This window comes from Pagrus major, chromosome 1, assembly GCF_040436345.1.
Source record: "Pagrus major chromosome 1, Pma_NU_1.0".
In the NCBI taxonomy this organism is placed as follows: Eukaryota; Metazoa; Chordata; class Actinopteri; order Spariformes; family Sparidae; genus Pagrus; species Pagrus major.
This window is the reverse complement of record NC_133215.1, coordinates 22,917,401-22,943,596: the sequence shown is the minus strand read 5'-3', so window position 1 is coordinate 22,943,596 and position 26,196 is coordinate 22,917,401. Positions and strand designations below refer to the sequence as shown.

Genomic DNA, 26,196 nt, shown 5'->3' with positions numbered 1-26,196 from the left:
AAGTCGGGGAGCAAAGTGTTTTTTTAATGCCTGTTTCTTGTTCAAGAGTAATGGAGCAACTACAGGACATGCAGACTTGGGGCCAAGATTTAAAGTCAGGACCTGAGATGATGGTCATCACACAGAGTCACTTTGGATCTTTTTGAACTTAAACTCATTAAACTTCATTCCAAATGAAGATTGAACTTACAATAGAGAAAGTCTCAGACTAACATGATTTGTATCTACTGACTCCCAAAAAATATGAATGTAATATTAATTTAATTTAAAACCCTGCAATGGCATCACTCCAAATTAATGGTAGCCTGCTTTTAATGCAAGCAAACTCCCGCACACTGTCCAACTTTCAAAAATAAATCTTTTTGGAACAATTTCAGTACTAGACCTTCATCAGTCAAATGATGAAATGCGCACATAAATGTATTTTCGCAAGTTACACTCTGTGGGAGTTTGCTTGCAACTTTTCATCTATTCATCCCTCTCCTACGCATCTGGCTCACAAAATAGATGTTCCAAAGTATTTTTCTGTTTGGGGCCTACTTTTGATAAAAATTTAAGGCTGGGCTAGAATTCACCCATACTGTTCTTTAATGAACGGTCACTTCAGGGTAATTATTTTAAAATAAACCTTGATCAGAGGACACCCCTGTGTTTTTCTTGGATTTTTAAAAAGTTGACTTATATTTTGTAGCAGACGACCCAGCCAGAGAAGTTGTATTCATCAACAGTTGTGTGTTTTCAGGGTCACAGTTCAGCACATTTAAAGTCTTGATCCTTTGAACTGGAAATCAAAATGTATGGCTGTGGTGTGAGCGGGAGTTTTCCACATTTACCAAATATTTTTTTGTTTCAGTTTGCCTTAACTCTTTATTGACAAGAAGTGATTACACAAAGCTGTAAAGTGATGTGGCAATGAAAATAATTAAATAATTCTTTTTACATTTTTACTGCACTTCAGTTCTCTCCTGAACCAAAATAATCATTTCAACAGAACATTTTCTACAAATTGAAGTAAAACACCAATGTTACACATCTTACTGGAGCCATATTCTCTGCCACTTGAGTGAGCGAAGGCTGGAACAGTTTTAACTTATCGTTCACCCTGAAGAGGATGTCAGTGGCTAAACAAGGCATGTGTAGCTTTGTTCTCATATGGAATTATCACAGTTGTTTTTTTAACCACTCATTATACATTTATTATGTTTACTTGTGTTTATGACAGCAGTAGGGATAAGGTTGATTTCCCTTCAGCATCCACCTTTAAACCCAGGCCTGGTTTTTAAGTGCCTGTCCTGTTGATTAGTTGTTCATTATGTCCTGTCCCTCCCTGTCTGCTGTCCATGGCTTTGGCCCTGAGTGATGTTGTGGCTCCGCGCCCGGTGTCACACAGGGACCTCTGGTTATTTTGACCGGACCTCAGAGTTCCGAAGCAGCCATGAATCATCCGGCGGTCGGAGAAGTGTCAGGATGTTCACTTTGTGCAGCGACCCAGCCCTACAACCCAGGGATATTTTCCCGCCTGTGGTTACACATGGGAAAGAGAATATCTACCAAACACACACAAACAGTGATGATCATGTTTTGGTAGATATTCAAGAAATTTTAAATGTCCATGTCCTCAGTGCCAAGTTCATTGTCGGAACAGCTGTCCCGGCCATAATGATGCATGGAGGGAATATTACTTCTGATATAAAACTTTAGGAAATTATTCATTGATGGATGACATCCTGTCATCTAATTCTACGCTCAGCACAGTCTGTTACACCCAAAATTGTTTATTGCATTAAAAAAGGCCGAATGAAATATGCACAAGCTTCCACTTTGAACTTTTGTGAGTTGAAACTGTTGTTTGTGTGCTTTTGTAGTCAAAGATAAAAATCTGTTCCCAAACCAAATTAGTGTATTAAAATGACTTATTTAAGATGGCAGCCAGTTAATCTGTTTCTGTCATGGATATGGTCATGAGCGGACAAGAACTTCACCAAAAACCTCAGTCTGTTTTTACTCTTCCTGTTCCGCGGTCCTGCTGCGATGTGTTTTCTGTAGCACCGAGCGAGTCACTGTGGGTCAGTTGTCCTGCACGAATGAATTGCTTGACACCAGGAGAGTGGGCAATAGCTGTAGAAAAAGTTTTCTGTCAATCAGTTGTGTTTATACTTCAGTTTCAGATTAAAATTTTCAGTAAAATGTGCACATTTTCTTTCAATGTAGCTGTATTTTTATTATGTGTATGTGCAAAGTTGTAAAAAACACACAATACTTGGATGCATGCAACTGTATATGAGTAACACTTGAACCTCTGGGTTGTGTTCTAGGTATCGCCTGCAGACCGTGAAGTCTCTGGCTGGTGTGAGCCTGATGCTGAGGCTCCTTTGGGCCTGTCTCAGATGGGACGACATGGCTGTCAAACCATCGGCTGCTGTTGGCACCACCCGTACAGGTAGACCCCCATACCCTCCCAAACCATCCAACCTCCACCAGATAAAGATGCGCCTCACCCTGGCCAGATGGGGAACAACTACTCAGATTTGAGATTGTGCTTTGAGATATAGAAGATTTATTTTTCGAACTTTATCGAATTCCTTCATGATTCTTATTTGAATCTTTTGATAAATGTATAGTCATACTCCTACCTGTATTGTAGATACAAAGGCACCTGGTATTTCCACAATAATTGATCACCTCCAACCTGGTAGCATTTTTCTTGTTCATTAACTCAATAACTTCTTTTATATACTCGGGCTACCCCTGTTATCTCTGTGTTGGCCCAGAGAAACACAAAAATGACTGTCTGAAAAAGACGCAGCCTTTTCATTCTCATTTGGGTGTCAGTGCTTTTATGTTGGAGCACATTTCCTCCATCTTTTCGGGCTCTCGTCCTCATCATCATACCAACCCAGCCCTATCCCCACTCATTGCTACAGAGACATCGGATACTGAAATCACCACCACCGAGATCATCAAGCGCCGAGACGTGGGACCTTATGGAATTCGCTCAGAGTACTGCATCCGGAAAATCATCTGCCCCCTTGGAGTGCCTGAGACTCCAAAAGGTTAGATCCACTAAACACTGAAGTCAGAACAAGTTCTAGTGCCTGAAACCAAAGAACATGGAAGCTCACAAAACCATGATCGTAGTTGAGAAAAAAGGATGAACTCATCTATTTGTCTCTGTTCATCACTTACAGTAAATTGCTCTTTTTTCCTATTGCATCAAGAAATAAGACACGATAACACTCATCTGTTGTTAATAATAGAAACCACGCACACGGTGTTTAATTCTGTCTTTGTCCACCAGCAAAACACTCAAACAGCCCTTTTGTCTTTAATTTATTAATTTGTCCACCATCCCAGAAACCCACACCCCTCAGAGGAAGGGGCTGCGCTCCAGTGCCTTGCGCCCCAAGAAACACGAGCCTGCCAAGCAGACGGGCCCGGTGGTGATTGAGACCTGGGTGGCTGAGGAGGAGCTGGACCTCTGGGAGATCAGAGCCTTCTCAGAAAGGTCAGAGGGTCAGGCAGGTCATGCCTACACCTGACATGTAGTATCAGAATGATTTATAAAAGTGTCAAACAGGAGAGTCGGATGGATTTTACTGTGTCAGTAGGTAAATATTCTCCTGCCTCTGCTCGAGGTAAATTGCCTGGCCCTGCCAAACTAAAAAGATTAAAGATATGGATACTAACAGAGTGATCAGACGGAGGATGACTAGAGGTGCTGCATCAATGGACAATATCAGAAAAATAGGGTGTTTTATGGAGATTAAAGCATGTAAACATTTTGATTTGGTTATTTTTTCTTTCACAGGGTGGAGAAAGAGAAAGCTCAAGCTGCAGAACAGGCCAAGGTGAGTCTAGTTTAGTTCAATCTCCTCAAAGCCTTCATACTTTGTAAAGCAATTACGCAAGAAAGCCTTTTCAAAAGTATGATTCACTTTAATCTTACATCTTACTTTTTTGGAATAGATGACAATGTTTGATAACTGGGATTCGCACTCAATTAATCTTTTTATATGAGTGAAAATTCGACCAAGACAACAGACAATGTATTCATTTCTACTGACTGTGTAATTTGGCCAGACAGCAAACGGCTATCCCAGTCTATACCACTGTAATAACTAATTTCTACACAACTGATATTATATTTTGGTTCTTTCTTGGAATACTCCTGTCATCGGTTTCTATGGTCATGGTCTGACTGACTTGTACTCCATCTCAGAAACGTCTGGAACAGAAACCAGGCGGAGTCACAGCGACCCCAACAGGGACTCCAGCAACACCTGCCACCACGCCCAAAGTCATCGTCGGTTCACTGTCAGGCCAGGGCACCCCGAGCACCAAGGTGGTGCTGTCCACCAAGATGGGCACCCCCGTCACATTCCAGCAGAACAAGAACTTTCAGCAGTCGTTCGCCACCTGGGTCAAACAGGGTCAGAGCACACAAGGTACTTTGCAGATGTGTGTAACTAACTGTTTGTTGTACTTAAGTCTTGGGGAGCAGTAGGGAAGTACAGTGTACTCTTTGTTCTTACTCAAATTTACCATTCACCCTTACATGTTACATTGAGGTATAATTGTACTGTATTGCGTTTCAAGACTGTTAATCACTGTGGTGGTTATTGAGGTTTATTAAAAGTAGTGATATTATTGGATTTAAAGTTGTCACAGTATTTGTTGTAATTGATTGTTTGTTTGCTTTATAAGGAGTGGGCACGGAGACCACCGTGGCCACGTCTGGTGGGCACACTTTCCAGATTACGGGAACCTCAGTGGGTGGAAAAGTAGTGACCACCAAGCTGCCGCTGCCCGCCAACAGCAAGATCGTCACAGTCAATGTGCCAACTTCACAAGGAGGTACGGCAGGTTTTAATAAGTCACACCTTGGAGGCAGACCGGAGTGCGCAAGTTAGATTTATTCAGTGTAGACATTACTGCTTTCCATCCACCTCCATCTCAGGATGCATGTATGTTTGTGTTTTCATTGCTCCACCTCAGACCCCACAGCTGAGACGTTTCAAATGTGTCAAAGAAGCCAAATTAGATGTGGCTCGTTAATTGGACGCCATTGTAAGCAAGATAGTTTGCCAACCACGCGCACAGTGCTTGAGAAAGGACCGAGTCTGTCTTCACTCATTTTAAATGTTGTTGGTGGCAGCGACCACAGGCCCAAATATTTTGAAGTCTGCAAATTAGACACAAATTAGACATTCCTCGGCCTTGATTGCCACTCTCAGTGAGCCAAACACATAAGTCATTCTGACTTAGAAGAACTAAAGGGCTCAGGTGTTTGAGTGCTGGTCTCTATTCAACACATTGATCACGCTGCCTCTCTGAATCAGTCACACAGTTGTCACAGCTGGTTTTACAATGGTCCTAATGTTCTAAATAATCTTTATTATAACCCGGTTCCAGACATCAGAATCATCGCCCTCATCACTGATTTGTTCACTGAATCACTGTTGGCTTTATTCTGCTAGTTAAGTTTGACTTCGCTTAATGAATTAAACTGTTAAAGAATAGGACGCATTAAAATGAAATCACTTACTCTGCAGTTCTGCTCAGTTCTGCACTGGTTTATAGTGTCTTGCAGCTCACATTTTGGTTTTCCAGCCCATGTCACTGCTTTGGTTGACTCCCACCGCTCTCGTAATAGTGGTTATAATCGCAGCAGGCAGGAAGTTTTCAATGAAAAACTTGGATAAACCCACTCTGCAATACCTGCCCAGCATCAAACTGCAGACAGACAGAGTTAGCAGCTAGTTGATGAAGTTGGAGCATTCAGCAGCTAAAGAATGAGATATTTCTTTCATTAGGTTGTGGGGACTAAAATCGAAGCTCAAAGGAGAGTGACTACTCTGTTCACATTTGCCAAAAAGACAAATTTACTCAAGATAAATGCAACGATGCAGGGCACTGAGCAATAGAGGAAGAGGGAGGAGAGTTAAATAAATGAACACATACTGTGTGTAATGTTAAGCTGAGCTTAATTTAGTCCAGCTGTAATAGTGCGCTTATGCTCTCGGTAAACTTTTTGTTCCATCTGCTTCTAGTTGACTAAATGTAAAAGGTGCTACTATTTCAGAAGCAGCCAGTTGCTCACTGTGTGTTTTGCTACTGTGGCAGCCTGGTCTGCACCAACCAAATTGTGGTGCCCACTACGCGCCCAACCTCATGAGTCAGCAGCTTAGTTTGGTGTAGCACATCATGTCTGGCTGTGTCCTGTCGGCATGGTAATCCAATAGAAAGCATTTATTTTGGATGGTAGACTTGTGTAGTCTGAGGTTTAAATCCAGACTGTGGATTCAGGATTGTTCTATCTTAAGTTCGATGCTTTACAGCGTTTTGAAAAATGTCAATATTGACACCGCAGATGCAGCGATGGTTTGTACTGATCACCGCCTGGCCTCTCTGTGGTTCTGTCAAATTATTGGATGATGGGTATTGCTTAACACTCAGCAGAGGTGGTCCGTCATGTTGACATGCTCCAATAAAAAATTGACAGCTCTGAGGTGGCTTATATAGGTCAGATTAAGCATTTACAAAGTCAATTACCTGACTGTCTACAGAAGATGTTTTTATTAAATTAAAATGTGTTATTTCAAGTCAAATGCTTTATATAAATAAAAGATAAACAAAAACAAAGGACAGAAAAGGTTCATCTAGAAAACCTTTTCTAAACTGGATCCATATTTCTCCAAACTGATGTAGAGCTGCAATGATTAGCTGATTAATGGATTAGTAGACTGAAAGTAAAGGAATTACTAATCGATTTGATATTCAATTAAGCTTCTCAGTCATTTTTATGCAAAAATGTCAAACATTTGCAGGTTCGAGCGTGTTCAATACAAGGATTTGCTGCTTTTCTTTGTCATTTATAATGAAAATGAAGAGTCGTTGGGTTTTGGACTGTTGGTTTGACAAAAGAAACAAATTGAAGACGTCACTCTGGGCTGTGGGAAATTGTGATGAGCCTTTTATCGCCCTTTTTTTGACATTTTATGAACTGTGAAATTATTTGGCAAATTAATTGTTGATTGATTGAAAAACATTAGTTGCAGCCCTCATTACATTTTTACAGGTGAAAACCCCTTTTAAGGCCTTGAAAATGACTGTTATCCTGTTTTGTCAGTTCTGTCAAGCTAAAACTGTGGAGAAAAAAATCATGATGCAATGATGATGCCATTAAGAATAGCATCTCGGTGTATAGTACTAATACATGTATCATTTATTACAAAACTGCTTAAATAAAGCATTGAAATCACCAGATAAAGAGAATAATATTATGCAAGGATACAAAGAAAGTGATTTTTCTTACCTTTGAAGTTATCATGAAGGAGAAACTGAGTTCAGGTGGAGTGTAACCATTTAATGGACATGTGTATTTATCCAGCATGACTGTTTGATTTGACTGTTTGGGCTCCCTGTTTGTTTTGGAAGGGCTCAAGGAAGTTAGGCAGGAAAACAAGTTTACCCTGAGGTCTGCTTCCCAGACAGGTAGCCCTCTATAGCGGGACTCCGTTTTCCTTTTTTTCCCTCCGTCTTTTTGAATAAAAGTATACCTCTACACTCACCAGAGTCCCAACTCCCCGACCTCTCCAAACAGCCAGTCCATAGAAAAGCGTGTTTGATGTGTGTGACCAGAGCAGCTACTCCCCTGGTCTTACGACTGGGTTTAACGTCTCCGTTTGAAGAGTCTTGATGTATAGGCTTACCTGCTCGGTTGCGGTTGAAAAACCACAGCAAGAAGGCAGCGGAGGAAAAAGAGCAACCCTCATGGTTTCCATTTCTGCCACCGGCTTCACGTGAGCTCATTAGGGCAAAGAGCCCGTTGAACAAATATGAAACGCTCCCTTTGTCAGATTAAAGTTGAAAAAAGTGGAATCTAAATTCATGCATAATGTATGAGGGGGTTCAGTTATGTTGGGGGAAACCCAACTAAGCTCTCAGTGAGCCTTTGAAGATTTTGTTTACTTGCTCAACTAATATTTACCACAGCTGTGATCAAACGGTTGGCCATCTAGCAAGGAGAGAAGCCCACAATTAATGTATTGAGTTGTGTTAATGCAGCACTTCTTGTAACATAGAAATATGTAACCTCTGATTCACATCAGTAATTGTATTAGGGATGTTTGTACATTTTACGATTTTTGTTGGTGCATGTGTTTGATGTAGTAAAAGGCCTAAAAGTTAAATTTCATCTCTCTAAAATCTTTAAAAATGCAGCAAGCAACCCTAAACATTTGAATCTTAACTGTCCAAGTCTTTAAACTTCAAACCTAAACTGTCTTGTCTTTGCAGCATTTCTCTCATTCACTCTTACCATGCAATACATTTGAATATTTCTCCTTCTCTCATCTTTCCACCAGTTTCCGATGATTATGTCGTGACTGATTTGACTCTTTTCTTCCCCGTTGTTCACTTTGGTATCTTTCTGTTTCTCTTCTCTCTGCAGGTGTGGTTCAGCAGAAAGTGTTGGGTATCATCCCATCCAGCACAGCAGGCGGTGCTCAGACCTACACCACATTCCAGCCACGCGCAACCACGCTCAACATCAGGCCCAACACCCCAGGCTCCCAGCAACAGGTACATCTGCCCTTCATCCTGCTCTGAATTATCTGCAGAGGTGTTTTTATTCAAGTTGCCACAACTGAAGTCTGTACAGCTTTGCTTCTTGTTTTGTTCTCATTGTGTCTGCAAAAGCTCTTGCATTACTGATTCTGTTACCTTTGCTGTTCTTTTATTGCAAGTGTTTTTTCTGTGTATTATTTATTATGAAAATAGAATAAAATGTATTTTGTATATATAATGCCATACTGTTTTTTTTTCCTAATCGGCTCCAGACAAGCTCCTCTTTTTGACCTTGATTTATGACCTCTCCTTTCCTTTTGTCAGATTGTGACAGTTTATCAATATGATATCAGCTTTGAAAAAACTAATTAGTAACGTTTTCATGAAAATATCCTTCCAGGTTCTGGCAGCTGGTGGTCAGATCCGTCCAGGAATGACAGTGATCAGAACACCGATCCAGCAGACGGGACCAATGGGAAAGACGATACTCCGAACTCCCCTTGTGGTTCAGCAAGGTAACAAATAGTAACTCATCCTCAAAGATTGACTGCATACTGGCAGCAAGTTTAACAGTTTTTACAGTCTTGACTGTTTGTAAAAGGCTAAATTTTAACCGTTATGTTTTCAAGGTTAGGAATATACTTTAATTTGAATATAATCCTTGAAAATAGTTGATTTTCATACATAACCTGGTGTTTTATCTGCATAATCACTCATGTAAACCAAAAATCTTAAAGTATTTGAGATGAACCAATTCCATTGTCATATGTTTGTTGTCTTCTGATGTCACGATCAACATATACAATAACAGTTGAAATGAAAAGCTGGTAAGATAAACAAAGTGCCAGTATACATTAATTCATTCAATTTATTCTGTAAACTTTATTTTTCAGTGCATCTGTAATACCAATTTAGATGTGATGACAAAGGCTTCAGGAGTGAAATTTTTTGTTTACGTGCTTGAAAAGTGCTTGAATTTTACACTTAAACTGCTGTACGAAATTTAGCAACAAGCTAAAATTGAATTGTTCCATCATGTCTGCTTGTGTCAAAGTGTTGTTAAATTTACCATCTTCTTTATACAAATTTCTCCTTCAGGCCAGGGTGGACAGCAAGTAGTGACGCAGATCATTCGTGGCCAAGCAGTTTCCACGGCAATATCTGGTGCCAGCCCTGTCGCCACGGTCACAGGCCAGGGTGCAGCCAGCCCCACCGCAGCAGGACAAACACCACCTGGCACCCCACGGTCGCAGGGGCAAGGCCAGGTTAAACTGACCCTGGCACAGCTCACCCAGCTCACACAGGTTAGTGAGAGAGACAAACTTCAGTATGTCTTGTGTGACCACGTGTAAAGAGTTTGAGATGAACACCGTCCAAACTGCAATGAAATGTCTTTGATAAATGATTTGAAATGAAGGATACTTAATAGACAAATTTATCAGTAGTTTACCAGTTTAACAGGCCTCTCCCTCTCTTCATTGCCTCTATGTAGAAGCAGCAAGCGGCGTCAGGTGTAGATCGGCAGGCTGGTGTCGGTGGCACCCAACAGGCTTTGACGGTTATGGTTCAAGGCCAGGGCCAGACCACCGGTCAGCTACAGGTCATTCCTCAAGGGGTCACCGTCATCCCAGGACCTGGCCAGCAGCTCATGCAGGCAGCGCTGCCCAACGGCCAGGTGCAACGCTTCCTCTTCACCCCCTTGGCCTCAGCTGCCACACCCACATCAAGCACAGGTATGCAGATGATTTTTGGTCAGATTAGTTTCTATAACACACTCTTGAAATAATTGTGATGTTAAATGTGAATTTGTTGTGTATCTAATGAGTGATTTGCAGTAAATATGCAGGCCTTTTGAACAAAAAGCATTATTAGGAAAGTCGCTTAATACCGTGGCTGAAAGAAAACATCTGAGACCCTCTCGCCCTCTCTTTCTCTCTCTCTTTCCAGCCACCACAGTTCCTGGCCAGCCCAACTCCACCTCCACCAAAACCCCGGCTCAGCCCGCCCAGCAGGCTGCCGCTCCCGTCCAGGCAGGGGCAAGCCCCTTGGCCACCACCAGCACCCCTTCGTCGGCCACCCCGCAGGGCCAGTTACCCCCTCAGACGCAGGCTCACATGCCCATCCAGTCACCCACCTCGCTGCAGGTGAAAACGCAGGGAGGAGCTGCCCAGCTGCAGCTGCAACAGACGCCACAGCTCATCAGCGTGTCTGGGCTGCAGCAACAGGTACAGGTATGGTTAGCAAAGATCAGCACTGTAGTGTTAGCCATAATCACAGCTGTAGTTCAGATGACCTTGAGTAAATGGACACATCGTACGAGACTTTACTGTATTGTGCAAAACAATTGCCAATATCAATAAGTCTTAGAAAGCCTGATTTATAAAGCTGAATGTGCATTTTTAAATGTTTAACCCTTGTCATTCAGTGAACTACTAATGTAATCTATTCAGCCATTCTTAAGGTGGCACCCTATTAAATTAAGGTGGTATCTAACTAATCTAAATAGACGTTTCGTATAAAAGTTTTCCTTTCAACTTTGTTAAATTTGTGTATTTTCTGTGTTGTTGGCTGTAGGTGTTGGCCCAGCTGCAGGCCCAGCAGGGTGGAGGCTCTCTGCCACAGCACATCAAACTGCAGCTTCCTATCCAGATACAACAGACTGGGACCACCTCAGCTCAGGGAGGACAGGTAGGGCAGCAAGCCTGCTAAACCAGATGCAACCTATGTCACCTTCATTGGACCTTGCTAAGGGGCTTGAAACAGCATCATCATTCAGTGCAGTTGGCTGATCACCACTGCTTTACACTCTTAGACTATAGTATTCGAAATCTTACACCTCATCACACTTTGTTGTCCGCACAGATTGGGAACGTAGTGACAATCCAGGCAGCTTCTGTCCAGGAGCAGCTGCAAAGGATCCAGCAGCTCAGAGAACAGCAACAGCAGAAGAAGAGACAAGCCGCAGAGGCCAAGAGGGAACAGGCCCTCAACACAGCCAGCCAGAGCGACATCATTCAGAAACAGGTTTGTGTTTGTGTTTGAGTGAGTGAGTGAGTGAGCGTGTTCAGGCACCAAGCATAGCCGGGTCATCCAGCTCTCTCCCTGCCATCAGCACATAAACAGTCACCGTCCTCCAAACCTCCACTAAGACTGGGTTTATTTTTTCAGCTTGGGCCTTGTCTCTGTTTGTTACTACTGTGTACGGGTGTATTTTCACCTGTCTCTCTGTGTATTTGACATGCTGCACTATACTGCCTGGTCATATTTAATAATAATCCATTTCTATAGATATTTGTAGTACACATTAGACAACACTAAAGTCACAAGGGGTCGTTGAATTAATTCCAGATGATAGTATTTATTTTGTGCTTAAATTTAAAGATGTTATCAGGTTGTTTTTTACTTCCCTGTAGCCATCTCCTCTCAAACTGTAAATATTGTTTCTGTTGTTAAACATGTGGTTTGTTTTGACATGTTTCTGCATCATGTGTTTCAGGTGGTGATGAAACAGAACGCTGTGATCGAGCACCTGAAGCAGAAGAAGACCATGACGCCTGCAGAGAGAGAAGAGAATCAGAGGTTTGTATCCAGAATTCGAAAATCTAGGAATGATATTTTGTGTCATTGGTGCCATTTTGGAAGGTTTAGTAAAGTGGTCAGGGTCATTGTGAGGATTTTCTCACACTGTCGCAACATTATGCATTAAAGAAACCGAAACAATAGCAGTACAGATATTATGTTTAGGGATATGTGGGACAGTTCTTTGAATGGTTGCCATCTTGCATCCATGTTCTGATCATATCGAACCACAACCTCATCACTTAACCACTCTACACACTCTCCTCTCTCCATTTGGCTTTTGTCCAACACCTCTTTGGGAGGTACTACACAGCATGGGAACGTTTGGGTGTGTTACCACCAACAGCTGCATGTACTCAGTGTGACCCCGACAAGCAAGAACACAAAGACAAACCCATTTATAAATGAGAGGAGTATTACACAAAAATCACACAAGGCCCCTCAACCCGACACAAAATTATCGGGATGTAGCAAGTTTAAATCTCTGTGCAAAAAAATGTATTACCTTGGCATCATTTGAGAAACAAATTGAGATAAAATACTCCTGTTTTTTCATTGTAGCTTCTCTACAATACTGTGTGAAATGGCGAAGAAATTTAATAGCCTCACTTTCATTGCTTACATCACACACATTACTCTTGAAATCAGATACCGATGTTTTGCTTTAATGTAGTGTCACATGTTACAAATTCTACTTTTATCAAAGGCCAAAGGTTATTTATTGTGGACCTGGTACTCAACCCTACAGACTATCTGAAGACCCAGAGTGTCGAGATGTTGGTTTAACTTTAAAAATAAGCAGAGTTGGGACTATTCAAACTATTAAAACAGAAATAAAATCTATAAAATAAAAGCCGAAAAGCTTCCCTACTGTTTTATATACTGTAGATAGGTTATACCTTGACCTACAGCTGACCCTGACAACCATGTGTTTATATCCACAGACGGTGTGTCAACACTGTGCCCATTCACACAAACCTGAAATACCAAACCCAGACTACCGTGACATCACTACAGTAGCTCTGTCTGTTGTCTGTCTCCCTGCTTATTTTTCATCCTTTTTCCATTTCTTCATGTCATCCTTTTCTCTCACTTTTCCTTCAAAACACGTCTCCGTTAGTACTAAACTGTGACATCAGTTCGCGGGTGTTTGTGTGTCCTGTTTCATTAGTTTCCTCCACTTCCTGCGCTGTATTTGCAGTGGTAACTTCAGGGTACATGCTGTAGGAGACCTGGCCCGTGTTTGACCTCATCGGTCATGGACGTGTTTTGTGTGTTATTCACACAAGCATGTACTGAACGCAGCTTTCTGTTGCTGAACAGTTTTCGATCTTAGTTGTGAACGTTCGCGAACACAAGTGAACATACCGTGGAGACTGAGCCATAAATTATCTCGATTTACTTTTCTTTTCTTTCTTTTTTTTACTTCTGTCTTTTTCTTTGCTTAATATTTCTCGAACCTCCCTTTAATTTGCAGGAAGTTATCGTTACACAGTATATGACCCTGTATCCCCATATGAACTTCTAAGCTTGAATTTACATGTATGATCTTTCTTCCTCCTCTTCCCATGTTTACAAGAGCAGTGTGGCTTCCCAGTGGTCATCTATCTGTCCATCTCTCACCATACCTCTCCTCCAACCCTCAGCTCCACTCCCCTGCTACTGAAGCACAGTGGTCTCATACAAATAAACACTGGACAACCAAATAGCCTTCTAACACCTGTAAGACACGTGGCCTAGGCTTGGTTCTCACAGACATGATGACACGACTGCATCACTTTTAGGAAGGAGCCATGTTAGGTTCAGGCTTTAGCCTTTATTGACAGTTCACAGCACAGAAAGGAAAGATTTAGAGCCAGATGGAGATGAGAGGACTTTACAGTTACATGGCTTACTCAACTGAGTCAGAATGCCTCAAGGACTTGCGTTGAGAGAAATGCTCTCATTGTTCATTGACACGCACTGCCATTTCTCACATGTGGAAAGTTAGATGTTTGCATTTTTGAAGTAGCCAATAGCCATGCAGGTTGTACTTTCTCAAACATTGAGGCATTGTTTGGATTAATACTCCTGCCCACTGGTGTATCAGAGGGATAACTTTCTTCCTCTGTGTCTTTGACTGAACTGACTTCTGAATCCCAGATTCAGATATGTGATAATCCTTTCCCTCCCTGCTCTTTTATCCTTCTGTTCTCTCTCAGCAGGACTGTTATGTGTATTTCCTGCCTTTAAGAAAATACCCTAAATGGGCCACAGCCCTTTTTCACATGGGTGCTCATTAGATTCAATAGCGATACTTCTTGAACTGTGTTTTTAGGCAAGACTACTCATTTTGTACTGTATTCATCCTCACTATACAGTACTTTACTATTCTATCCAATAAGCATTCATGATCCTCTTTTGGAAAGGTCAGGCGGATATGAGTCTATAATTAACTCCTTTGCCATCTCCCCCTCCTCCTGTTTGTGCCTGTCCAGGATGATCGTGTGCAACCAGGTGATGAAGTTCATCCTGGACCGGATAGACAAGGATGAGAGGCAGGCGGCCAAGAGGAGGAAGAAGGAGGAGGTGGTGGAGGCCAAGAGAAGGTTGGCCAACGCCAGCAAGCTCTCCTCGCTCTTATACCGGCACAAAGAGAGCCTCAAGATGGAGATCCTCAAGAAGCGGGCTCTTCTAGACAAGGAGCTGCAGCTGGAGGCCCAGGTATGAAGGGAGAGAAGAAACGAGGGATACAACATCAGAAACATATGTGTCCTTTAAAATATTGTCCAAAGGGTACTGTTGTAAAACAAGGAGGTACATGCAGATAAGAAAATGCCCTGAAACAAAGTGATACCATTTTAACTCATCTATCCCAACATCACACTCCTCAGGAGGAGCTAAAGAGGGACCTGTTGCGGATGCGGAGGGAGAAGGAGAGGGCTCAGGCAGCAGCCCAACAGGCAGCCCAGGCCGCCGCTGCTGCTGCCATCCACAACCAGCAGCAACACGCTCTGGCACACACGCACAGCATCACCTCTCAGCACCATCTCACCACGACCGTCGCCTCGGCGCACAAGAGGAAACGGGAGGAGGAGAGGGAGACCGTGACGTCAGCCAAGTCCAAGAAGAAGAAGATGATCTCGACAACGAGCACCAGGGAGAGCAAGAAGGACACCAAGCTCTACTGCATCTGCAAGACGCCGTACGATGAGACCAAGTATGATGATGCTTTCTTGAATACTCAGATATATTCTCGAATACTCACAGATTTTATTACCCTGGTGGGGAGGCATGGTGTCATTAGGCCCAGTAAAACACTGTTTCAATTTAAAAATGAAAAGAAAGTATTTGTTCCAAAAAGTCAGATGATATGATGAGATTTACCCAGTGCCACTCATTATTAAACAAAGAAATCATTAAATAAAACCCCATCTTCAAGATCAAATTTATGATGTCATTAAAAACATAACGCTGGTCATATGATTTAAATACCACGATAAAGTTTGATATTTGTTGACATGCTGTTAACTACTCTAGTGCCATTCTCTTTTCTCTGTAAAGGTTCTACATTGGCTGCGACCTGTGTACCAACTGGTATCACGGAGACTGTGTGGGCATCACAGAGAAGGAGGCCAAGAAGATGGATGACTATATCTGTGTGGAGTGTAAAAGGGGCCAGGAGGGCAGCACAGAGGAGCTGTACTGTATCTGTCAGACCCCATACGACGAGTCCCAGTAAGGAACCGCAGGACTCGATATTGTTGACACAAAATAAGATAACATTTTATAATGTGAATAATAGGTTTACAAAAAGTATTCCAGACTGCAACCATCTGGAGCTAGCATCAACAGGCAGAAGCATGTAATTTGAACAGATTTGGTAGAATTAGCATTTCAGCAAATACATTGTGTGAAATGTCAACAAAGAAGCACTAACGCAGCAGTAACCAAGGACTTACTTCATGTCTCTAACTACATCTTACCATCTCTACTCTCCTGATTACTTAAACTAATTGTTTTATTGATAAAGCACATTGAAACTTAAATATGCAAATGGCTCTACATCACAACCAAAAGTGAGTACTTCCTGCCTTCCCAGGTTCTACATCGGCTGTGACCGGTGCCAGAACTGGTACCACGGTCGCTGTGTGGGCATCCTGCAGAGCGAGGCCAACCACATCGACGAGTATGTGTGCCCACAGTGCCAGTCGACGGAGGACGCCATGACGGTCTTCACGCCGCTCACAGACAAGGACTACGAGGGCCTGCGGAGAACTCTACGTTCCTTACAGGTAAAATACTACAGTCAAACAGAAACAATGACTGCTGTACTACTTTTTACGTTTTTCACTGGTGAAAATAAACTGTATGAATAAAGTAAAATTCTCTTCTGGAAATCAAAATGGTGGACAAACTACATTTGTGGAGGTTTACTCTCTACTGCATCACTGCACATTTACTGTACAGCTACAGAAACACTCTCGGCAGTATCTGAAGCAGCAGCACTGTAGCGGTAGTTTTATTATGAACTCTAACACTGCTCCTCGTCGCCCCACTACAGTGTAAGAGCAGCAAACAAAAGTCCTCTGTGTCCGTCTTATCTGATGGGTTTGGCTCCCCAGAGCTCTACTTGGACAGCTGCCTGGCCTCAGCATTTTTTCTCTAGTTTCCCTTTCTTTTCTCCTCCTCCTCCTACCTCGGCTCCTCTCATTTTCTCCTCCTCTCTACAGCAGTCTGTATATGTGAGAGAGCAAGAGAGAGAAAAGAGGGGAAGAAAACAAGAGAGAACATCTGTGTTGACCCACCTGCTCCCAGTGTCATTTTCATGGTGCTGTTTGTTGTTCTTCATCAGTTTCAGCTTTCTCAAGTGTCTCTTCTTTCTCTTTGTGCCTCCCTTTGGGCCCCTCCCTCCTCTGCAGGCACATAAAATGGCGTGGCCGTTCCTGGAGCCAGTGGACACGAATGACGCCCCAGACTACTACAGGGTTATCAAGGAACCAATGGGTGAGTGGAGGAAATGTGTCATAACAAGCAGAATAGTGAACACTGACAATGAGGTTTGTAATTGAATGTTTCCCAGCTACTGTATCTCCTACCATACTCTGTGAATTTGCCCCCAGACCCATCTGGGCTGGCAGCTACTGTGGACCCACTGTGGCCATTTCTGTGTTCTTACTTAAAGCTGCTATTGGGACTTACTGACAGACTACAGAGCAGCTTCTTACCTCAGGCTCATAAAAAAACAGTTTTAATTTATGATTTATCCAATCCGGATAAGCTGGAATATGAACCAGTGAAAGTCATTAAGAATAATTATAATCACTATATTGAAATAGCCATCTTCTTGCTGATGATATGTAGGCATCAGTGTTAGAATTTAGGCTTTTTGTTTCCAATGAACAATCTTTGCAGTACTTTAAACTACATTACTCTCCTTTGATTTTGATCTTGAAGCCTTTTTAAATAAAATTAGTATCAATAAGTAAATAAAATTAAAAAAAACCTTAAGAACCGTGCAAATGTTGCATGTTTTACTAACATTTACGAACAGTTGCATGTAATTAGGTGGTGATTGATTTCCACAGCTTACCTTCAGAATTTGAAGGTAGTATCTGAGGCTGATTTAATGTTCTTTTCCTCCCTTTGTTTTCATTCATGGTGGCATTTATTTTCAAAACTTGTGTGTTGATATTTTTGTATAACTTGTGGGTGAAACTTCCTGTGTTGACCAGAAGTGTTAACAAGCAAAGCTGATTTGGCCTTTGGCATCTTTTTCAGTGAGATTTTGCAGGTGCAAAAAATTGTTTATCAACAATTTTGATATTCAAGTAGTTGTTTATCCAATGTTATTTGTCATTTATGAAGCTAGAATACCAAATATGTGTCATTGTTAATTGAATATCTTTGCAGTTTGCACTGTGGGTTGAGCAAAATGAGTTTGTTGAACTTTCCAACATCAACTTGAGCTATAAGAATTTGTTATAGATGTTTTTCACTATTTTCATTTTACAGGGATGATGAATAATTCATGGATTCTTTTAAAGAATGGTCATATTAATTGGTAAAGATGCCATAACACAACATAACATATTACAGAAACCTATTAAAGAAAGCATTGATCCAGGCTGTATTTTGTGAATGCGGAGCTCTTTAAACTTGTAACATCATATCTTTAGTGGTTTGGCAAACTTCTTGTGTTTGTGGCTCTGCGCTGTCGGAAAATATTAAGATTCTCGTGAATCAGCAGATACCCAGCACTGAATTACCAAGACTTGGATTGGGATCTCTACTCGGAAGATTAAAATTGCCCTCAGGCGTGCTGTTTTTATTTCATAATTACCTCAGGCGATTACGAGGCTGCAGCTCCTTACTGGAAGTAACACCCAGTCTCTATATCTTAAACCTGGACACACAGCCACCAGGAGACCAGCAGGGAGGAAGCCCTCCAACTCAGATCAAACCGGCCATGTAAATGGGGACTTACGTCAGCAGGGCCTTTTTCAACTTCCACACAAACAAACCGTTAATGAGCTGGTCCGGGGTCTGCCGGGCTCCCTGTGGAAAGGGACCAGCCCCATACTCAGCTCCTGTTGGTCCGGTCCTGGAAACTCTAGTCCTCCCGTCTCCCCTCCACCGCAAGAAAAAGACCTTGTTGGTTTTCAGAAATTAAAAGGAGCGTTTGGCTGGTGTAGCTGCAGCCGTTGGTAGTTTTTGGAGGGTTTTCGAGATGAAATCTGATGACGGAGAAGAAGGAGGTCTTTGATATTGACCATGAGGTTTGTAAGCCCCTGGCCAGCTAGGTGGGGGTTGAGGAGGTTAAGAGTCAGATATGTTTGTTTAAAACGCAGCCCCAGGGACGCCGTGCAGAGCAAACCACCGGCAGCAGCAGATTTTATGAACCCTCAGACGTTGCTAATTAGCTACCCTTATTTTTGTCAGTTTCTAACTTGATTTAACCAGGTTACTAACACTGTCAAGAGACTGAGACTTGGATACACTTATTTGACGTTCAGATAATGACGCTCTCCTCAGGAATGACGCATGGGTCTGACCTGGAAGGCTGTGTAGATCGAGGTTAAATCTGGCAGAGGTTTTGGATTTTTGCTGTCACATATAAAGTGATTAACTGTGCTCCCAGGAAACATATCTGAATGTCTGTCAAGCACATAATAAGCTGCAATTACTTTGAAGCAGACATGTTGATTTGTGTTACAAAAGTCAATTAGAAAAGCCATATATTTATCTGCTGCTTCCGCATGTGTGATGATTGTCTCTGGCAAGAGTTCGCAATTAAATGTGTAGGGTTTTTTTTCATTCATTTGTGTTACATTCTGTTCATACAGTCGTTGACCAAATGTATTTTTTAAATCCCCTTTTCTTAGACCTTTCCACCATGGAGGAGAGGATACAGAAGCGGGAGTACGTCAAGCTGACAGAGTTTGTGGCGGACATGACCAAAATCTTCGACAACTGCCGCTACTACAACCCCAGCGACTCGCCCTTCTACCAGTGTGCCGAGGTTCTGGAGAACTTCTTTGTCCAGAAACTCAAAGGCTTCAAAGCCAGCAGGTAAGATGGAGATAATGATGATGATGAGCACTGGTGAGGAAAAGAAACACAAAATGTTAGCAGGTGACTTTGAGAAATGGAGGAAGTTTCAGCCCCTCAGAGAGCATCCACCTGGCAGAATAAAGTGAGACTAAGTCATTAGCAGTTCCAGCTGTGGCTCCGACCTCTGCCCTCCTCTGACGCTGTTAGACACAGACTTTCTCCAACGAGAGCAATAAAATTGAACTTCTCATGTGCTAACGGAGTTCGATGACTCCTTCTTCTCTTTGATTTCCTGCTTCACCATCTTGTGTTTCCTAGAAACATTAAATAATTTAAAATAACTCTTCTTGTTTTTTTCCTTTTTTTATTTGCTTGTGATCGAAAGCTCGTACAAACCAGCAGGCTTCTTATGTCTCATGGACAAGTCGGCATCATCTCCACTGATAGTGTTACATTTTTAAAATGATATATGATATCATGGTATATTCTGTATCATTTTAAAAACCTGAATTGTTAAGGGTGCAGCAAGGGATGCCTTTCCCTGCTTAAACTCTGCAAACTGTACAAGCTTTCAGTCACGCCCTGGTCCTCTACTGTTTCTTATTGGTGGTATCTTCATTCAGCCTTCAATCAGCTGATTTTCCACCCATAACAACATTTCTGCTTCAGCTTTCACATGCAATTAAGGGGCATTTTCAGCTGTTGTTTATAGTGGAGTTATTGATGTGTATGAATGTTCATACTTGATTTTTTCCCATCTTTTTTTATTATTGCGTCCTACAATTTATACTGTATAGGCTGAGAAGTATGAAAAATCGGGCCTTGACTCGACTCAAACCTGCTGGATCAGGGCTTTTTAGGTTCATTCTGAGAAGGCAAGGCGAATTTCTTTATATAGCACCATTCAGACACGAGGCCATAGGAATACATTAAAAATAAGACAGCAGGACTTCCGTTTGAGCGGCCATGTAGATTATTTCCTAGCATCCCTAAATTAGTATCCATGGACCCTGTATCTTGGCCATTAATTGTTTTTAGTGCACAAAAGTTATAGTATAGGAACATAATAAGCCTGGGGGCAAGCTTTTTTCATTTTCATTTTAAAGCACGAAAATAGATAGAGAATAAACAAAGTTATATATCTGATTAATTGGAAGTTTTCGTAGACCTCAGGTATTCAGAAACTCAAAGCTGTTTTGCTTTGATTCTGGGAACAGAGTAAATCTGTCCCAGAAGACCTGAGTGGTCTTGAATTAGGTCTGCACGATGGTAAAACTTTTTTTTTAAAATCATATTGTGATGTGATTAAGGATTAGTAGGAATGATCATTTATGCATCACAATTCTCATTTTTACTAAAAAAATATATTAAAATAAATCATGATAATGTGACATTAGTTGGCGTCTGAACCAAATAAATATATTTTCTTAAATTTGGAGAACAAGATTGGGAGTCTGTGCAGTACAACAGTACTTCATAACACATTTTACCTTTATCAAAAAACTGCAGCTTCTTGTGATTTGGATATTGCACTTGGCCATATTGCAATTTCTATTACATTTTGATTAATTGTGCAGCCCTGGTCTGGAAGCGCCGTAATGTTCAAGTAAATCACAGATGTATTTAGGCCCGAGAACATTTAGTGCTGTATAGATGAGTTATAGGATGAAGCAAAGCTCTATTTCATCGAAACCATTTTTACCCTGTTCTTTATGGCCTTAATGTTATTGCCGCTGCCTATACTGCAGTTTGGGCTCAGCTGTTTCTGCTCAATTGATCATCATGCAACATATAAACTCTAATAACTCCACTATCTACTCCTGCTTGATTATGCCTCTAAACTCACTCACTGCATTGCCCTCGCTGCGTGATGTGAATGATTTGGGTGGATGCACACTACAAGATTTAAAGGACAGGTTGATTAATAAATACTTGTAATACCTACTGTTGGTTATACGGCTTTGGCGCTGCTTTTTATTTGCTAAAGAACAAGTTGAAGTAGTAAAATCTCATTCCAGTTTTTATGTTTCATTAGTTCAGTCTGTCTTGTGGTTTGCATCCAGCTGTATGTGCCTGAAAAGGTGACGTGCTTCACCTGCGTGTATTTACACCATCCATTCTCTCTCTCTCTCCCCCTCTCTCTCTTGCAGATTGTGATGTCAAACTCCTGGGTGCCGGGGTCACTCTAAAAACAAACAAAAAATAATGATTTGGTAACCCGGATGTTGCTGTTTTTACTTGTTTAAAACAGCGTTAAAAACTTTGTAAGAAAGTGCAAATATTAAGCCACACTGTAGGTGTGATCCTTTTTTATTTTAGAAGCAAAGGAAAGAAAAAAAAAGTTTCTACTGTCTAAAAATGGCAGCCATGTTGGTAACACAAAGCGTTCAAGGGAAAATGTATTTTCTTACACTTCTTGCAACAGATGACTGATATTTTGTTTATGATTAAGTTGGATGTAAGACAAAATATGAAGTTTTCTTGAGATTCAGTTTTTGCAAAAAAAGCTAATGATTTTGTTCATAAAATCTGACTTCAGTTCCACACATACATACATACGTACACACATACACACACACAGATAATTTATCTTTTAATTTGACAGAACTGTTGTTTATCGTCTTGGTCATAACATGCTGCAGCAGAACAATTTTACCTCATTTCTTAGCCGAGAATTTTAAAAAAGCATGCAACATTTATTAGTTTCTTTTTATTGGCTGTACCCATGTATAATGTTATTTCATGTGCATATTCTATCTTTTTGTGAAGGACTATTTTTATGTTCTAAAGGAAATAATTGTGGGATCTGTAAAGATAGATTGGAGAAAAATGTAGTTTAGCTGTCATGTTCTAAATATGGTAAGCTCGACAGTCTCCAGTTTAAAAAAGAAAAAGTCCTTGTATATACACTGTTGGGCCGCCGTCATACACTTCAATTACATTTCACCAACATGGCTGCTTGGTCTCTGTCAAAGTGTCTGACCCACTGGCATCCAAAACATGTTTTTGTTTTGTTTTGTTTTGTATTTCCCCCTAGTGCATATTTTTGTCATATTGTAAAGCTTTTAATAAAAAAGGAAACGACCAGAAGTTTTCCAACTGTTTTCTTCCTCCTCTCTTTGCCCGTCTCTGTAGGTCTCATAACAACAAACTACAGTCAGCAGCCTCTTAGCTCCCTCCTAAAATCAAAAAGACAGGCCCTGATTTTAAGTCCCATGGTCCAACCTCCAGCACCTCCACTGCAGGGGCTAAAGGCAGAGAAAGAAAAGCCCCTTTTCATCACAAGTGTCTTGGGACATAATGGCAGAGAAGTCCAGCCTTTGGACCAGGGACAGGGGTGGCCACGGACTGTTTGTCAGCCTGTTTCATCCCAATCAGCCGCTCCTACCGATGCATCCATGAGAGGAAAGAGCCGCATGGGAAACGCAGAGGCAGATGATAAGTTGGCTGGTTGGATGTTCAGCCTGATCTCATGGCAGCAGCAGACTCTTAAAGAGCTGTGTTCACTCTGTAGCTTATCGCTCTTTTGTGTCAGTTTTGATCGCCCAGAGGTGCAACTTTCATTTCATCACATCCTGTCATTTTTTATGACACATACCCATCCCATTAAAGTCCCTGACTCGAACAGAAATGTTCTTAACGTTTAAATAAAAACTGAAATCCCCGGTTTATGCTTCACATGTGGCTAAATGCAGATGCTGCATTCATGTATAGCACAGAGGAGTTAAAGGTGCAATATGTAAGAATTTTAGCTAAAACATAAAAAAAATCAACAGAATGTGAAGAAACAACAGGTTTGATGTTATGTATGTCGATCTATGTATTGTGCTGCAGAGATATCTATTCAAGTTAGCATGCTAACCAGCTCACCCCTAGCCATTTTGTACCTCAAGAGGTGATAGTAAACACCAACACTCCCCCGGTGCTCCAAGCTCCCAGGCAGTGTAAGCTAATATCACAACTTGCTGCACTGTTAACTGAGCTTAGTAGCTAACTTAAGCTACAGTTAGCGTTTACTCTGGTGATATACCTTGATTTGAGTGCAAAAATTTGGCCAAATCTTACATATTGCACCTTTAATTCTTCTTGTATTTAACGACAGTATGTGTGAAAGCAGAAGTTTATTGGTGCTGTAGAAAAAAGTCCCCCAAGCAAAAGAAATAGCCCACTGAAATCAGTTTTTAGATTCATTTTGTCATGTTTTACACACATCTCCACTGCACCCAGTTATTTAAACTATACCCTCAGGTGTGTAGCCCTGCACGCAAGCATGAACCAGCCTCATATTCAAATTTGGCTGTCAGTGGTACAGTTCAGCGTTCATTCCCGATCACAGTAGCTTGTTCCTCAGATGCTCCATTCGTAATAGAAGTTTCTCAAAAAAAAAAAAAAGATCAGGAGATGAATCGGATTAGCATCACCACACATGGACATAGACCGCCATCATTTGAGTATTTTAAGGGGTCTTCATTTAGTCTGGGGGCCATGTTACTTTGATGTTAATTTCCAGAGGGAAACACCCAGGACATGGCCTCCCACCCATCACATCCTGCCCCTCTTCTGACCTTTATTCCATTGTGAAGAATGCTAACTAGCTCTGAGCTCCTGTTTCAACTTGACCTTTTATTGAAGGACAAAAAGGTCAAGGAGGAGACGAGACTGTTAGGCCGAGGCTTAACTTACCCACATGTACTGTACCTCCATCCATGCACACACCGTCTTGTTTCTGTCAGTGGCTGAGTCTGTAAGTCTCTCTTCCCCTTATCTATCAGCCACTTCTCCCAGCATATTTCATTGAAGTTGACAGGTTGGCTCACATATGTCTCTCAACTCACCCTCAAAGCATGGTTAAGTAATTGGATAATGGACTTTTCCACTCAGCATCAACTCAGTTATGTTGCGGTCTGCGGCAGCATGTCTGGGAGTAAACTTTGAGTGGGGACTGGGGAGTCTTTGTACCGTGGGGTTTGTATGAAAATTTTATAGCTGCATTTTTAGCATATTTGGGCACTTTTTTGTAATCCGTGATTATCAGTTTTGTAGGAGGGGAGCAGTCATAAGACACAGTTGTCTTTAAGTTGTTAAAAAAAACAGTTTGAAATAAAGCAAATGTTTCTGTTTCAATCATAAAATGTTTTCATTTTTGTGTATAAAAGCAGAGTTGAGAGATAATGTAGCTTCTGTCTTCTTTTCTGTGTTTGTGTGTCTTTCACACAAAAGTCTGTCACTTTGTAATCTGATGACGATGTGTTTCATCCACTGTTTGTAATCTCTATTGTATATTATGGCTGTCCAAATATGTAGAGATGAAAGATTTTTAGAGCAGTAGAAACTTTTATTTTTCACTCTTTGAACCAGCAGCTAAGCCCGCCTGTATATTTTAACTGTCTATTTTTTTCTCCTTAATTGAAGTGAACTCTACATTTAGGTGAAATTGCCCTTTATATTAAAAGTGCTGCATATTGTGAGCATAAAGTTTCTGAATGGGGTAGAGTGACACCGTTAACTCTTGTAAAGAGTTGTTCTTTTTTTTGTAAGAAACCAACCACTTCAACATAACTTCTATAATGACATTGCATTTCTTGTATTATTTATTCATATCAATGAAAAGTTCTCAGTTTTTTGAGTAATGTTGAAGAAATGTAACTGCAGATAAAAAGTACTCTATGTTTTTAACAGATTGTGGCAACTCCGAAGAGATTCTCTTTTGTACTTGATAGGACATTTCATCCTAGGTAATAAAGTAATGTTTTTGACACCAGCTTTCAAAAGAGTTGGGTTTTCTTTGACTGTCTCTGTTCATCATACAGACACACTGGAGGAGACCAGTTTTATCTATCCAAGTTTGTTAGTGTATTAATATTCAAGTCTTGCACATTACTTCAATTAAATGTAAATAAATTGGGTGTAAATGAGAGATATAATTGAACATCATCTGTATAACAGTGAGAAGCAATACTGTTAGAATGACATATTTTTGGGCAGACCTGTTCGACTGGCAACAACTTAATTCTGGTCCATTGATCATTCTGCCAGTCGGTTAATTAGCCCATTAATTGGTTATAGCTGTTCCTAAGCACACAAATATTCCTATTTCATTTGAAAAAAGTTTGAACCAGAGGGAATTTAGACTACGAGAATCAAACTGACAACCCACTTATAAGATTAAAATGGTTATTTTTGGGTTCTTTTCCTATACTGTTGTATATATGTTTGTTTTTCAAATGTGAAAGTTAATTTTAAAAGCAGAGGAAAAAGGGCGTCCTTTCAGCACATTAAAATTCCAAGCTTTACAAGTCGGACAGAGGAAATGTAAAAGTTCGGCCATCAGCACTTCACTTTTTTCTTTTCTTTTTTTTAAAAATCTTTCCCTTCTAAAATAGTAGTTGAATAGTCCTCCCTTAACTTTTATTGCATCTCTGTCTCTTTCATTCCCTGTCAACTCGACTACTGTCTTTTACCCAAAAAATGCCCCAAAATTCATTCATAATTTATTATCGCCCAAGAGAAGCATAT

General features: G+C 41.1%; 1 protein-coding gene across 2 annotated transcripts in view; it reads left to right on the top strand.

Annotated features, from left to right (window-relative positions):
- Positions 1-25,441, top strand: part of LOC140999749 (nucleosome-remodeling factor subunit BPTF-like) — a 44,039-nt gene extending 18,598 nt beyond the window's left edge. For both annotated transcript variants that reach the window (XM_073470282.1, XM_073470274.1), the window contains 21 exons: positions 2,316-2,440; positions 2,925-3,053; positions 3,355-3,505; positions 3,809-3,848; positions 4,220-4,445; positions 4,705-4,854; positions 8,453-8,583; positions 8,969-9,083; positions 9,667-9,872; positions 10,061-10,301; positions 10,516-10,799; positions 11,143-11,256; positions 11,431-11,592; positions 12,065-12,147; positions 14,625-14,850; positions 15,021-15,346; positions 15,691-15,864; positions 16,229-16,421; positions 17,049-17,133; positions 19,512-19,698; positions 22,816-25,441. In XM_073470282.1, coding sequence (XP_073326383.1) covers positions 2,316-2,440; positions 2,925-3,053; positions 3,355-3,505; positions 3,809-3,848; positions 4,220-4,445; positions 4,705-4,854; positions 8,453-8,583; positions 8,969-9,083; positions 9,667-9,872; positions 10,061-10,301; positions 10,516-10,799; positions 11,143-11,256; positions 11,431-11,592; positions 12,065-12,147; positions 14,625-14,850; positions 15,021-15,346; positions 15,691-15,864; positions 16,229-16,421; positions 17,049-17,133; positions 19,512-19,698; positions 22,816-22,852 — 3,385 coding nt within the window. In that variant the 3' untranslated portion in view covers positions 22,853-25,441. The remainder of the gene's footprint in view (positions 1-2,315; positions 2,441-2,924; positions 3,054-3,354; positions 3,506-3,808; positions 3,849-4,219; positions 4,446-4,704; positions 4,855-8,452; positions 8,584-8,968; positions 9,084-9,666; positions 9,873-10,060; positions 10,302-10,515; positions 10,800-11,142; positions 11,257-11,430; positions 11,593-12,064; positions 12,148-14,624; positions 14,851-15,020; positions 15,347-15,690; positions 15,865-16,228; positions 16,422-17,048; positions 17,134-19,511; positions 19,699-22,815) is intronic.
- The last annotated feature ends 755 nt before the right edge of the window (positions 25,442-26,196 follow it).